This window comes from Terrapene carolina, unplaced genomic scaffold (genome assembly GCF_002925995.2).
Source record: "Terrapene carolina triunguis isolate 2854851 unplaced genomic scaffold, T_m_triunguis-2.0 Scaffold430, whole genome shotgun sequence".
In the NCBI taxonomy this organism is placed as follows: Eukaryota; Metazoa; Chordata; order Testudines; family Emydidae; genus Terrapene; species Terrapene triunguis.
The window spans coordinates 474765-489341 of record NW_020664781.1 but is presented as its reverse complement, the minus strand read 5'-3'; the positions used below and the strand labels follow the sequence as shown (position 1 = coordinate 489341).

Here is a 14577-nt window from a genome sequence, read left to right as displayed (position 1 = left end):
AATGCCCTACTTTAGTAGGTACAAACACTCCTGGTGAGGACACACTCCAGTGGCAGGAGGAGGGTTGTGTGGACACCAACAAACGACTGAATTACCGTGGTGGCTGTAGGTCGACCTAAATTAAGTCCACCTCCTTGTTTTTACAGCTGGTGACAAGGTGGACTTTGAAACTGCCTGGCAGGGTTAACGCTTGGTTAGTCACCAGGAGAGCAAAACACCTGCTGTCCCGGCCAGCAGCTTAGGCTGTAACATGTGGTTTTTTGTTTGTTCCCCCCCCCCCCACCCGATGTATCCAACTTAGACCAGTTATTTGTCTGACACCTGAACAACACCTGTATAACCAGTTTGGCTGCTGCATCTTGCTCCCAACTGCGTGCAGTACGGGGCGCTGTGTGTGTCCTCCAGGCATGCTGTGTCCTGCTAAGCTACCGGGGGTTTCCCAGCACACATCAATAAACAGCATGGCCTGCTGGGACACACCTCTGTTGAGTCATGGGTGTGTTGTGAAAAGAGCTGCTGTGTGATCACAACTAACACACTGGTTACAAAACGTGGCTGTACTTAGAGGTGATGGGCTGTTCTCCAAGGATCTCTGACTGCTCCACGAACATTTAAACCTCACCCCGACCCTGTGAGGTGCGTTGCCATTAACCCCGTCTGCAAATGGGGGAACCAAGGTCTAGATAGACTCAGGTTGAAATTCTCAGAAGTGGCCTCTGATTTTGGGTCCCTCCATTTTTGGGACACCCACCATGGAACAGCTAGTCCCTGACTTCCAAATGTGCCGGGACGCCCTGTCACCCACTGATTTCCCCTAGAGCCTCTGAAAACCCGAGTGTCCCAAGCTCTATGGGGCAGGAACTGTCTCTCTGTTTGTGCAGCCCAGTGGATCCTGGTCTTGTAGGCGCGACACTAATAGAAATAACAATAAGTCAGGCACCCAACATTTAGTGTCCTGCAGAGATTCCTGAACAGAGCTGGGAACAGAACCCAGGAATCTTGACTCCAGTCCCCTGCTTTGCCCATGCATGGTGCGGACGCTTTCCTTTGGGAGGCATGACCCATAAGCGGGCCTAGTCGCACTGCATTACACCCATGCGCCGGCCTCTTGAGGTTCACAATAATAGAATGTAGAGATGGAAGAAGACCCGTAGGCCTGGTCACCCCATTTTGCAGGTGGATAAATTGTATGTTAAGCTGGTGGCGGCAGGCTCCTTCTAGAACTGGGGGTTCTATCGTGTCTGACCACTCCCCCAGATTTCAGAGAAGGGGTTCTGATGAATGGGTCCCCCCTCGCCCGCACACGACGCTCGTGGTCCCCATGCCCTGGTTCTCTTTGCTTCCTTGCAGATACCAAACTCTTGGAAAAGTCCAGCTTGCTGGTGCATTTCACAGAGAAGCTACAGGCTGAGTCCTTTGCTCTCCAGGCCCCTAGGTAAGTAGAATGGCTCTGACTTCTTCCTCCTCAGGCATGGAGAAGGCGTGACAGCTTCCCAGAGCCAGCAGCACCGGGATGTATCCCCGCTGCCCCTACAACGGCTGCACTGTTATCTTTGGAAGTTCATAGGCAAGAGTAGCTGACCCTTTCCCTGGTCCCTCGCAGCACCGAATGCCTCTGACTAGCGGAGGCTGTCCGTGCCCTGGGGAGGAGGGGCTTTCACAATCAGACCTTTCTTCCTTTCCAACAAAAATCCACTGAGTCAGCCAGACACCGGTTCCTGGCTCCCCAGCTGAGTAAGAATGGGAAGTGGCTCAGGATGGACAGAGCCACGCTTTCTCCTCTCTCAGTGCTAGGGTGACCAGAGGGCAAGTGTGAACAATCGGGACAGGAGGTGGGGGGTAATAGGAGCCTATATAAGAAAAAGCCCCCAAAATCAGGACTGTCCCTATAAAATCGGGACATCTGGTCACCCTAGTCAGTGCTGAGCAGCTGCTGTTGTCTTTCAGAGGAGACGTTAATAACTTAGTGATCTGGACCATAGAGCCCAAGTGACTTTTTTGCAAGAGTAAGGGGAGGTTAAGTTTGGGAGCCAGGCCAGATTGCGTTGTGGGGAATTATGTTCTGCCTTCCTAGAGCCCCTCTGCAGCTTCAGTTTGATATGTTTTGCTTCTTCACGTCCTGCCCCAAACTGCGGTGTGTTTAACAGCGGCCAATGTTCCACCCCAGAATCAGCTGCACTGCAAGAGGTGAACAAAGCAATCCTCCTACGTGCGGGTGTCTCTTGCTCTCTCACCCCACCAAAATCTGCGAGCCAGATTCTGCCACGCTTATTCCAGCTGACAGTGGGTCGGGGCCCAGCGTCTGGTCTGATCTGGCAATGGTAACGTTGCACAGTTAACCTTTAGCAGCAGTTCCGTTATGCAAAGATAAAGATAACCGGACTTGCCTTGGTTACACGCACCGCAAAATCTGTGGCGTGTGCGACATAGCGTGATGGACGTTGCAGCAGGAGCTCTTGGCTTTTGCACGCCTTGACTTTCAGACGGCGAAACGGGTATTTTTAATGTTGCATTAAGAGCGAGGTCTGCATTGAATATCCACGGAGAAGCCAATTATCCTCTTTGTTTCATTAGGCCCTCGGCGTCACACCTCGTGGAGGGCAGCGGGGGCAGGAGAGAGCATCTTTGCTACAGGCAGTTTGGCTTCACAGAGCCGAAACACCTGTGTTTACACTATGATTTTTAGCTGCAAAAAAAGCAGACGCTGGGCTGTTCCCCAATGAAAGCTGCGGGTGTGCTGAAGTTCAGGTTCTGCTTCATTTATTTTTTTGAAATGAACGAAGCAAAACAATTCATTGCAACGTTGCCCTCTCTTTCTTGCACATTGCCCCAGTGGAATTGCCCCTCTGCCTCAAGAATCTGCCGCGTGCTCCTGGGGAAGGCAGATCTTCATTAAACTCTGCTGCACACTCAGCAGCTGCGTGCTCAGAAGTGACTTTGGTTTTGTTTTTTAACCGGCTCTGTCTATAGGTCAGGGCGGGAAACCAATGGCTCTGCGCTGGAACCGGGCTTGGGCTCCCCAGAAGCGCTGCAGACCCTGAAGATAAAGTGCCAGGGGCAAATTGCGGAGATGAAAGGCGTCAGTGGGGAGGTACGTAGGGGGAGGGAAGGTACCGAGTGTCAGCTCTGGGTTGTCATTTGCCCTGGGTTTGTACAGCGCCTAGCAGGGGCTGGTGTCTATATAGAGTTGCCAACGTTGTCCTTCAAAAATCTGGAACTGTTTTCTTAGCCCCTGCATTGCGGGGGGGGGGGGGGGGGGGGGAGGGGAGGGGGAGTAGCCTGGGCCCACCAGTGTCAGGGTGGGGTGCCCAGTTCCATATAGGGTTTGCGGGGGGGTGGAACAGACCGTGTTGGCAGTTGAGGAAAATTCCTCTCCCTGCAGCGGTCAGGCTGTCTTGGCGGCCTGGGCCCAGCTCCGGGAGTGACCAGGGCGGCGGGGTCGGGAGGGGAGTGGAAAGAGGCACCCGTGAGTACAGCCCCCTGCTGATTTCAGCCCTTTCAGCGGCCCCGTCTGCTTTCCCTGTGCAGGGCCTGTCGGGGGGGGCAGGGGAGGGTCAGTACTCCCAGGGAATAGCCTCTCTGCTCTCAGGGTCTCTGCCAACGGCCCCAGCCGAGGAGCATGACTGCTGGTTGGTGGCTACAGCAGCAGTGGGAGAGGGAGGTGGGCGGGAAGCCTGTTCCCAGGGCCGACGAGAGGGCGGGGGGAAGCCGGTACAAATTACCGGGGCCCGGCGGTCCGGAAGGGGGCCCGGGCCCCGGCTTCCCCCCCCTCTCGTCGGCCCTGTTTAGCCGGTCCGCCCTTGCTGGGGGGCCCAAAAATTTTTTTTCACCGGGGCCCGAACCCGCTCTCGGCGGCCCTGCCTGTTCCTGGCAGCCGAGATCACCTGCACAGAGCCCTGTCCGCATCCCCTGCCAGACAGAGCCCCCTCCTGACTCCAGCCTTTCAGTGTGGCCCCATCATCTCTTCGTGCCCCCCGATAACCTTATTGCACCCCCCTAGTTTGGGAGCCTCTGTGCAATAGGTACAGGGGGTCCATAAATCACAGGCCTGATTCTGCATTGCAGCCTTGTGTGATTTTTACAAACTTTCGAGCATGGGAAGGTAAGGAAATCACCGCGCTGGCTTTGCAGAATGAGAACATTTAAAAAATGATGAAATCTGGGAGAAAAGGTGTCTCTTTAAATAAGAGACGTCCCTTGTAATACGGGACTGCTGCCAGCCCTATGGCTAGGCGCTGCCCCTAGTAAGCACGGTGTGACGGTTTGGATCACAGAACCCCCCTTGGGACCTGCCACCCAATGTACCAAGACTACCCCTGTTCCTGTTTTCCCTGCCAGCCAGACACTCCAGTCCGCTCCAACACAGACCCAGGATCTGAATCACTTGTCCCAAAGCTGCAAGTTTACCTGAAAACAGCTCACAGAAGTGTGCTTGTCTTTAGCACTCAGATGCCCAACTCCCAATGGGGTCTAAACCCAAATAAATCCGTTTTACCCTGCATAAAGCTTATGCAGAGCAAACTCATAAATTGTTCGCCCTCTATAACACTGATAGAGAGATATGCACAGTTGTTTGCTCCCCCAGGTATTAATACATACTCTGAGTAAATTCCTAAATAAAAAGTGATTTTATTAAATACAGACAGTAGGATTTAAGTGGTTCCAAGTAGTAACAGACAGAACAAAGTAAGTCACCAAGCAAAATAAAATAAAATGCGCAAATCTATGTCTAATCAAGCTAAATACAGATAATCTCACCCTCAGAGATGCTTCAGTAAGTTTTTCTCAGACTGGACACCTTCCAGGCCTGGGCACAATTCTTTCCCCTGGTACAGCTCTTGTTCCAGCTAGGGGATTCTTCATGATGGCTCCTCTCCTGCTCTGTTCTCTTCCGCCCCTTTATATATCTTTGGCATAAGGCGGGAACCCTTTGTCCCTCTGGGTTTCCACCCCCCCCCCACTGGAAAAGCACCAGGTTAAAGATGGATTCCAGTTCAGGTGACATGATCACATGTCACTGCAAGACTTCATTGCCCACTTGCCAGCACACACATATACAGAAAGACTAGCAGGTAAACACAGCCATCTGCAGACAATGGTCCTTGTTAATGGGAGTCATCAAGATTCCAAACCATCATTAATGGCCCACACTTTACAGAATTACAATAGGCCCTCAGAGTTATGTTTTATATTTCTAGTTTTAGATACAAGAGTGGTACATTTATACAAATGGGATGATCATACTCAGTAGATTATAAGCTTTGTAATGATACCTTACAAGAGACCTTTTGCATGAAGCATATTCCAGTTACATTATATTCACTTATCATATTTTTATAAAACGATTCCAGTTACATTATATTCACTTCTTATGTTTTTATAAAACCATATAGACTGCAGAACGTCACACACGGACTCTGCACTTGCAAAGAAGGCAGGGCGTGGTATTGCAGAGCGCTCAGCTTTGCTGGATTTATTTATAGGCAGCAGGTTTAAAACAAACCAAAGGAAGTATTTCTTTACACAACGCACAGTCAACCTGTGGAACTCCTTGCCAGAGGACGTTGTGAAGGCCAAGACTATAACAGGGTTCAAAAAAGAACTAGATAAACTGATGGAGGATAGGTCCATCAATGGCTATTAGCCAGGATGGGCAGGGATGGTGTCCCTAGCTGGGACTGGGCAACAGGGGATGGATCACTTGATGATCACCTGTTCTGTTCATTCCACCACAGGCACCTGGCATTGGCCTCTGTTGGAAGGCAGGATACTGGGCTAGGTGGACCTTTGGTCTGACCCAGACTGGCCATTCTTAGCACTATGGACCATTCTTAGCACTATGGACAGTACCATTATGGAGATTGTAGATTAGAGAGCAACTGGGGAACCCGTCTGCAATTCTGGCATCTGGAAAATCACTCTCTACAAGGAGCTCCCAGACTTTTTAGTTTGTTCCTATAGCTTGGAAATGGCTTTTTAATAGGAAGAGCAGGCTGAGTACTATAGGCAGTGGTGTAGTAGCTGTGTCAGTCACGGGATGTTCGAGAGACATGGTGGGGGAGGCAATATCTTCTGTTGGACCAACTCGTGTAGCTGAGAGAGACAAGAAGTTGGTCCACTAAAAGATAGTCTGAGTGTTGTCATGCAAGTGAGCAACAAAAAAACCCAATCTGTCATCATTCTTGTATCCCACCACACACACCACAATCTCAGGTGGAGTCCGGTTTATTACTCAGACCAGCTCTGCCTCGTGTGCTCCACAGCCCTTGAGAAAGCTATGTTCACAAACGTGCGTTTCTCTTTGGAAGATCATCTGGCCTTTGAAATCTCTCTCGTTTGCAGTTGGCGTATCGAATTATTGAACTGAGCAAATTGCTCAAGGCCAAAGAGTGTAAACTGCAGGAGCAGAAAACAAGGTAAGGATGCTCCCCAAACTCCTGGATGCACCTGATTTAACATGGCTTCCTTCCAGTGCATTTCTCCTTGGGGCTTATTTTATAGGGACACTTGTTTATTTAACCAGCATGAGGGGGCAGGTCTGCTCTACAAAACTGGCCCCTCCTTCCCCTACAGACCTCCTCCTGTGTTGGAATCACAATCTGAGCAGCCAACTTTAATGGCAGTAAATGTTTACTACTCTTCAGTCCTCCTAGCCCTGCAGAGATCACTCAGCGAGCTGGGCGTGTGGCAGAGAAACCTGCACAGTGCATGCCTCGGTCTAGCCAGTTACCTGACTTTCAGCCTACATTGTATGTTTCCCCCTCTGCCTGATCCACAGAGGATATGAGTCTGCTACAGTTCCCAGCTAAGGGACTTAAGCCTTTAGCTCAAGCTGGAGAGGCGCGTGCTCTCAACTCTGGAGGCCCCGGGTTCAATCCCTGGTGGTGATCAAGATGGCAGTTGCTCCAGTCTAGGAGCTCACTTTCAGGGGTGCTGATAAAAGTTTGGGATGCAAGTCGGGGGGAGCCCATTCCCTAGAGTGCTGTCTCTTGGTTTGGCTCAGGCTGGCGTCCCTGAGCGGGCGGATCTCTGAGCTGGAGGCAGAGCATCAGCAGCTGAAGGGCCGGGCGGAGGATCTGGGCAGCGGGAACTGGGCCAGGAAGGCGGAGTACGACGCGCTTCGCGAGCGTTACCGGCTCCGGGATGGGGAGCTGCGGCGAGCGGCCGAGAAGGAGCAGGAGCTGATTGAGAGCCTGGTGCGGAAGAAAGTGGAGGCTGCCGAGCACCAGAACAAGAAGAACGAGAGGTTGGTTAAGGGTCTGTCGCTGCCCAGCGTATGAGAGAGACTCGTCTGGGCTGGTGGGGGGCACAGGGCATGCAGACCAGACCGGTGGGGGATGCTGCTGCAGAGGCCCAGGGCAGGAGGGAATTTTGCCCAACCCTCCTCCACTGGAAGGATGGACCCTGCAGTGCAGGGGATTGGAGCAGAGGATGGGGGCAAGGCAGACCATGTGCAAGGCTCTGCTCACAGTCCCTGCGGCTCTGCCAGCCCCCTGGAGCGATGGGTTGTGTCAGTGTCCTGGAGCGGGGAACTCACTGGCTGAGGCCAGTGGGAGCCCTTGGGTGGGATTTTGCAGCCGATCCAAAGGCCGGGGGATGAGGTTATCAGTGGGCCATGGACGTGCCATGTGCTGGCTGTCTAGTGAGGGTCATGGGGCCAGACAAGCACCTTAGTATCTGAGTGACTCTCAGCCTTTAATGACCTTATCCTCCCAGCCCCCCTGTGAGGCAGGGCTGGGCTGTTATTCCTGCTGTACGGATGAGGGAACTGAGGCACAGAGCGGTTAAAGGACTGACCCAAGGTCACACGGGCAGTCTGTGGCAGAGGAAGGCCTTGAACCGAAGGTTCACATGTCCCAGGCCAGGGCCCTAGCCACTGGGCCATCCTACTTCTTGATGGAAATGGACCTGTTCCGTTGCCCTCTGCTTGTGCTTACTTCCAGCCGGCCGCCAGCTGTGTTGCTTCCCTGTGAGGAAGACATAAGCCCTAATAATATCACCAGCCAAGGGAGGTCTCTACCTCGCACAGCAGAGCGCTGCGAGGCACAGTCAACCTGCGCAACTCGGTGCCAGGGGATGGGGTCAGGGCCAAAACTAGAACTGGGTTTGAAAAGGAACAAGATAAGTTCATGGAGGGTAGCCCCCCAGTGGCTCTTAGTGGGGTTGTCGATTAATCGCAGTTAACTCACGTGATAAACTCAAAAAAATTAATCACAATTAAAGAAATTAATTGCGATTTAATCACAGTTTTAATCCCACTAGATAATAGAATACTAATTGAAATGTATTAAATATTTTGGATGTTTTTCTGCATTTTCATATATATTGTGTTCTGTGTTGTAATTGAAATCAAAGTGTATATTATTTTTATTATAAATATTTGCACTGTAAAACGATAAACAAAAGAAATAGTTTTTTCAATTCACCTCATACAAGTACTGTCCTGCAATCTCTTTGTCAGAAAGTGCAACTTACAAATGTCGTTTTTTTGTTACATAAATGCACTTAAAAACAAAACAATGTAAAACTTCAGAGCCTGCAAGTCCACTCAGTCCTACTTCTCGTTCAGCCAATCGCTCAGACAAACACGTTGTTTACATTTACGGGAGATAATGCTGCCCGCTTCTTCTTTACAATGTCACCTGAAAGTGAGAACAGGCATTTGCATGGCACTTTTGTAGCCGGCATTGCAAGGTATTTACGTGCCAGATATGCTAAATATTCATATACCCCTTCAAGCTTCGGCCACCATTCCAGACAACATGCTTCCATGCCGATGATGCTTGTTAAAAAAACGAGTTAATTAAATTTGTGACTGAACTCCTTGGGGGAGAATTGCATGTCTCCTGCTCTGTTTTATCCACATTCTGCCATATATTTCATGTTATAGCAGTTTCGGATGATGACCCAGCACATGTTCATTTTAAGAACACTTTCGCTGCAGATTTGACAAAATGCAAAGAAGGTACCAATGTGAGATTTCTAAAGATAGCTACAGCACTGGAACCAAGGTTTAAGAATCTGAAGTGCCTTCCAAAATCTGAGAGGGACGAGGTGTGGAGCATGCTTTCAGAAGTCTTAAAAGACTCTGATGCGGAAACTACAGAACCCGAACCACTAAAAAAGAAAATCAACCTTCTGCTGGTGGCATCTGACTCAGATGATGAAAATGAACATGCGCTGGTCCGCTCCGCTTCGGATCATTAGAACCCATCATCAGCATGGACGCGTGTCCTCTGGAACAGTGATTGAAGCATGAAGGGACATATGAATCTTTAGCGCATCTGGCACGTAAATATCTTGCGATGTTGGCTACAACAGTGCCACGAGAACACCTGTTCTCACTTTCAGGTGGCATTGTAAACAAGAAGCAGGCAGCATTATCTCCTGCAAATGTAAACAAACTCGTTTGTCTGAGCGATTGGCTGAACAAGAAGTAGGACTGAGTGGACTTGCAGACTCTAACATTTTACATTGTTTTATTTTTTAATGCAGTTATTTTTTTTGTACATAATTCTACATTTGTAAATTCAACTTTCAGGATAAAGAGATTGCACTACAGTATTTGTATGAGGTGATCTGAAAAATACGATTTCTTTTGGGTTTTTTTACAGTGCAAATATTTGTAATAAAAAGCAAATATAAAGTGAGCACTGTACACTTTGTATTCTGTGTTGTAATTGAAATCAATATATTTGAGAATATAGAAAACATCCGAAACTATTTAAATCAGTGGTATTCTATTATTGTTTAACAGTGCGATTAATCGCACGATTAATTTTTTTAATTGCACGACAGCCCTAGCTATTAGCCAAGATGGTCAGGATGCAACCCCACAGCCTGCGTGTCCCTAGCCTCTGTTTGCCAGAAGCCGGGAATGGGTGACGGGGGGTGGATCACATGGTGATTCCCTGTTCTGTTCATTCCCTCTGGGGCACCTGGCACTGGCCACTGTCGGAAGACAGGATACTGGGCTAGATGGACCATTGGTCTGACCCAGTCTGGCCGTTCTTAGTTTTGGAGCTGCCCACTGTAGACTGGATGCAGATGTCCTTAACCCTGTGTCCTCCAGCTCTGCTCCTGGTAAGGGCTAAGATTGCCTGGCTCTGCTCCCCCCTTTGCTAGGTCTGATGCAATTGCCTGAGGGCTAGGCCCAGGAGGGGGAGTTTCTGAACTCTCTCTCTGGACGCAGCCTGGCAAGGGGACATGCAGCTGGGAAGGAGCCGCGCTGGTATATCCCAACCCCCTCAGCTTGTCCTGTCTGTCCCTGTAGGGTGAAGCAAGCCCGGCTGTTCAGGGAGCTGAAGGATGCGATGAAGAGAACTGTCAGTATTGATGTGTAAGTAGCTGACGAGGCGGTGAGACAGACCTGGGGTTCTCAGGAGGGCTGGTGATGCATGGTCATGCAGCCCTGCCGAGAGGTGGGGCATTCTGGGAAAAGGGAAGATGGTATGTCCCAAGAGAAGTCATTTAAGCCCCATCGCGGGAGCGACTGCGTGGGTCAGGCCTGGCAAGAGGCCAGTGAGGCTAGAAACGGCTGGCTTAGTGCTGAAGAGTGGGTGTAGACCTCCGAAAGGTTCCCCAGCAGCTGTCTTTTCCCTGGGCGTGGTTAGCAGCCAGCGCCCGTCCCTGCCTCCAGCCGGAGTGCATCTGCTCCTTAGCTGCTTGCAGTTGGTTCTCCTGAGCTCATCTCCTGACCCACGGCCCAGGACGCTGCGTAGGAATCGAGGAGGCTTCTGGGTTCCGTCCGAGCAGGTGGAGAAAAGGCCCTGCTGGCGGCGTGTGCGCCGTACCGCCATGGTCAGTCCTAGTGCTGATCGACCTGGCTTGACTCTCCGGGCCTCTCCACTTGAAGACACGGCACGACGGCAGTGTAGATACTCCCTGTAGTGACCGGAGGAGTTCCCATCGGCGTAGGTAACCCGCCTCCCCGAGGGGCAGCAGCGAGACTGACGGAAGAAATTTTCCCTTGACCTCTCGCTGCCTGCGCCGGAGGCTGGGTCGGCACAGCTCCGTGGATTTTTCATACCCTGAGCGGTGTTGCTGGGCCGGTGTAGTGGTAGACCAGCCCTTGGCAACGTCAGCAGCCTTCCGGAGCTTAGAGACAAGCTGTCCAGCTGCTCTTCCACGTGGGTATCTACGGCTCAACCGAAACACTTTAAAAATGACCGTGCGTCCAGCTGAGAAGCTCTTGTTCTCTGGCCGTGGACGTGATCTGACTTTGGGAACTCTACCAATGAAGCCTGAAGCTCATGAGCCCCCAGCCCAGCAAGGCTGTGATTGGCCCATTACTGGGCATTCCTTCGTTCGTCCGCACCTCTCATCTCAGTGACATGCGTGATAATTGGTCTCTGGACGGTTGTGTTGTTGAATTCCAGGTCTGACAGGATAATAGAAATCAGAAGTGGAAAAACACTTCTACTCCCTACGCCCTGGCCAGCATTTTTACCAGTAGAGAGTTGTGATGGTTCTTGGGGTACGCAGGATGGAGAAGTAGAGAGAAGGGGTAACAAGGCGACTCTCAAGCACTCTCCTCTGGGCTAGGCCAGCCCTGCTCCGGCGTGCAGGTTAAGAATAGATGAGTCCCCTTGAAGCATTCCCCTGCGACGGCCAGCCCCTGGCACTGGCTCTTCCCGAAATCCCAGATCCTCTGCTCCGAAAGGTGCAGCGTCCCCCCAGTTGACTAGTTTTACCTTAAATCACCGCTCCTGTATAACACACAGCCCTTGTAATAAAACCCAGGAAGGGTCGTTTAAGAAAGGCTCTCGATTCAGCTAGAAACAAGAGAGAGGGGGATTGAAACAAATGGTTACAATACAAAACAAAATCACAGAGCACAAACTGGTCCCTACGCTCATTAATCGTTCCCGTTCTTATCCGATCAAGTCGCTTTCCCCCTACGTTCAGTCTGTTGCGGAGCTGGCTGGTTTCACAGGCACCAGGGTCCAAGCTTTCGGCGAACACCCCGCTCCACAAGACAGCTCCTTGGGAAACGGGTGCAGAGGTTCTCTCCCCGCGCTGTGTTATACAGAATCAGTCCGTTGTCTTTATTCACGGGCAAGGGGGATCGCGTTCCTTTTTACCGCCAGGTGGGTTTGATTGTTTGCGGTTGTCGCTGATGGTTTTCCGGTGACTGTTCTGGGATGGGGCACGGGTAGACAACTGAGCCTCGCGTGACGTCACCCGCTGGCTAGGAGACGGGGGGCCATCGCCAAGTAATATTACTGCCTGGTGACTCCTTTTTACCTTGAGACCAGAAGGGCATTAAACGTCAATACAGTTCCAATATCCCTTAAATATCACCCGTACATGCATCACGCCATAATCATGCCTATGGGTAAGTCACGAGCTTTTGATGGAGACCTTACACATTACCCTTTATGGGTAAATACTCTGCAAGCAATGTATTTGGTGTAGTGAGTTTGCCAGGTCTGAAACGGGAGGTTTTTGCCAAGGGGCCTTTGTGTCACACTGGTAAACAGCCCTTTAACCAATACAGCTGTGCTTTTCCCGGTAGCCTGTATGCTAGGAGTACTTTGCCGGTATAGCACCATGCATTCCTATGCCAGTGGGGCCAGCCATGGCCCGGGTGTGGGCACAGTTCTGTCGGTTGCCCCGGGCTAACTGCCTTTGTGCTGGGCTAGTGCCACTTAAATGGCAGCAGGCTCTAAACGGAGCTAGTTGAAGGGGTACAAAACCCGCCTGCAGCCGAGCTGTCGGAGGCTTTGGTTACCCAGCCCCCCGTTGACTGGGCCCCCAGGCTAACTTGCTGCTTCGTTCTCCCCGCAGGGAATCGGACGAGCTGAAGCCGGCAGAGGTGAAAGTGCCTGTCCGAGAGCCGGAGGAACTGGAGGGTTGCGAGAAGCTGTGGAAAAGGCCCTTCAGGTAGGAGGCTGCCGCGTGGTCGTGGCAGAGAGCGAGAACGCGCACGCACCGAGAGACGCGCACAAGGAGTTCGCGCTGACTGGGCCGAAGTGGGAGCTAAAGAGAATTGATTTCCCTACTAGTGCCCGGGCTCTGGGCATTTAACAACGCTCAGAGACCCAGCGGGATCTAAGGGAGGTTCCTGGCCTGGTTTGTAAGGCCCAGGTGTCTGTATAGCAGCCAGCGAGCGAATGTCTGATCATCTTGCTGAAGTAGCCCCAGGCCTCCAAGGGATAAGGTCAAACAAAGTTACTTGGGGGGCCAAGGGGAAGGGCAGTTCTCACTGCGCGGTGTTTGTCAGAGAGGAGACCCACCCTTCCCACCCCTCCTCAGCCTGCAGCGAAGGGACTAACCCGGGCAGGACGACCCCCGCTCAGCGCTGGAGAGGAAGGCGGAGAAAAGTCCGTGCTCGCTTCCCAAGGAAACGATCCCGTGGCTCGCGTAGTCTTGCCCTGCGCGTGTCTGCGGTTCTGAGGTGCAGATTCAGCGGCCGCCGGGCCCCGGGGCTCCTACCAGGTGGCGATGCGGCCGTGAGACTAGACGCCCTCACCGTGCCGGTTTGAGCGCTCTCCGGTTCCACCGGTCGTTATTTTTGAGCACTAGAGATGGGTGAACCGCCCGGACCAAACAAGAGCTGGCCTGAACCTCCGCCCTCCCCAAGCCCCCGTCAAACCCGAGCCATGTTGGAGGATCCCAAATGTTTAAGTGACTCTTTTTCTTCTGAAATATGGCTGCTGTTTCTCAGGCAGCTCCTCTGAGAACGCAGCACAAGAAGCCCATTCTGTCCATTGCCCCAGCACTTTGCAGGCTCACGGCCTTTGCGAGGGAGGTTGGTTAGATCACGGGGCTGGGACCCAGGTGTTCTAGTCCTGCCTCTGGCACTGACTTGCTCTGTGACCTTAGGCAAGTCCCTTTGCCTCACACTGCCTCAGTTTCCCCTTCTGTACAACGGGGGACAGTGACGCTTATAGAAAGTCCTAGCCTTGCCAGGGAACAAGGAGTGCGGGTAACCTTGTGGGAGAGTCTGTTCTCCAGAGATTTCCAGCCTGAGACGTTCGGCTTCGGTTGGGCATGGAAAAGCATCCAACCAGCCTGGATTCTGCCTTTAGACCGCTAGAGGTTCATCCATCACTAGTGCAAAAACCAGGCCCTTCCAGCTCGCTGCCCCATCAGTAACACACACCCCCCCTCCGGCTTCTCTCCAGCACCTCGGTCATCTCCCGTGGGATGTTTGGCTGGTTCTGAGGAAGAGAGACGCTGAGCTGTGTGGAAAACACAGGAGTATCCCCCCGGTCTGGGAAGGAGCCCAGCAGTGCCATGTGCTGGGCTTGAAACCATTCCCAAGCTGAGAGGTCACCGAGCCATAGAGATTACAGATGGAAAATGCCTCCTGGGTCCCTTCCAACCCTGGACTAGATACCTCCTGAGGTCCCTTCCAACCCTGATATTCTATGATCTAATCCAGCTGCTTCAGCTAAGATTGGATCATCCACTGAGGTGTATTTTCTACCTAGACATTTAAACCCCGGCTCTGCCCCAGTCTGGGGAAAGACCAGCCTTGATTCCTCCCATGGGATGAGGGACAGTGGCCAAGCAGGCCAGTCCCATCTCTGGTTCCTATGGGTCGCCCTTGGGTGCCTGCGGTCCCTGTAG

The 14577-nt window shown here is 51.9% G+C and overlaps 1 protein-coding gene across 1 annotated transcript in view; it reads left to right on the top strand.

The window, feature by feature from the left end:
- Positions 1-298: 298 nt before the first annotated feature.
- The window catches only part of ATG16L2 (autophagy related 16 like 2), a 35354-nt gene continuing 21075 nt past the window's right edge, over positions 299-14577 (top strand). The window contains exons 1-6 of the mRNA XM_024200087.3: positions 299-1435; positions 2971-3091; positions 6343-6416; positions 7004-7246; positions 10274-10339; positions 12790-12885. Of these exons, the coding sequence (XP_024055855.2) occupies positions 1278-1435; positions 2971-3091; positions 6343-6416; positions 7004-7246; positions 10274-10339; positions 12790-12885 (758 nt within the window). The 5' untranslated portion in view covers positions 299-1277. The remainder of the gene's footprint in view (positions 1436-2970; positions 3092-6342; positions 6417-7003; positions 7247-10273; positions 10340-12789; positions 12886-14577) is intronic.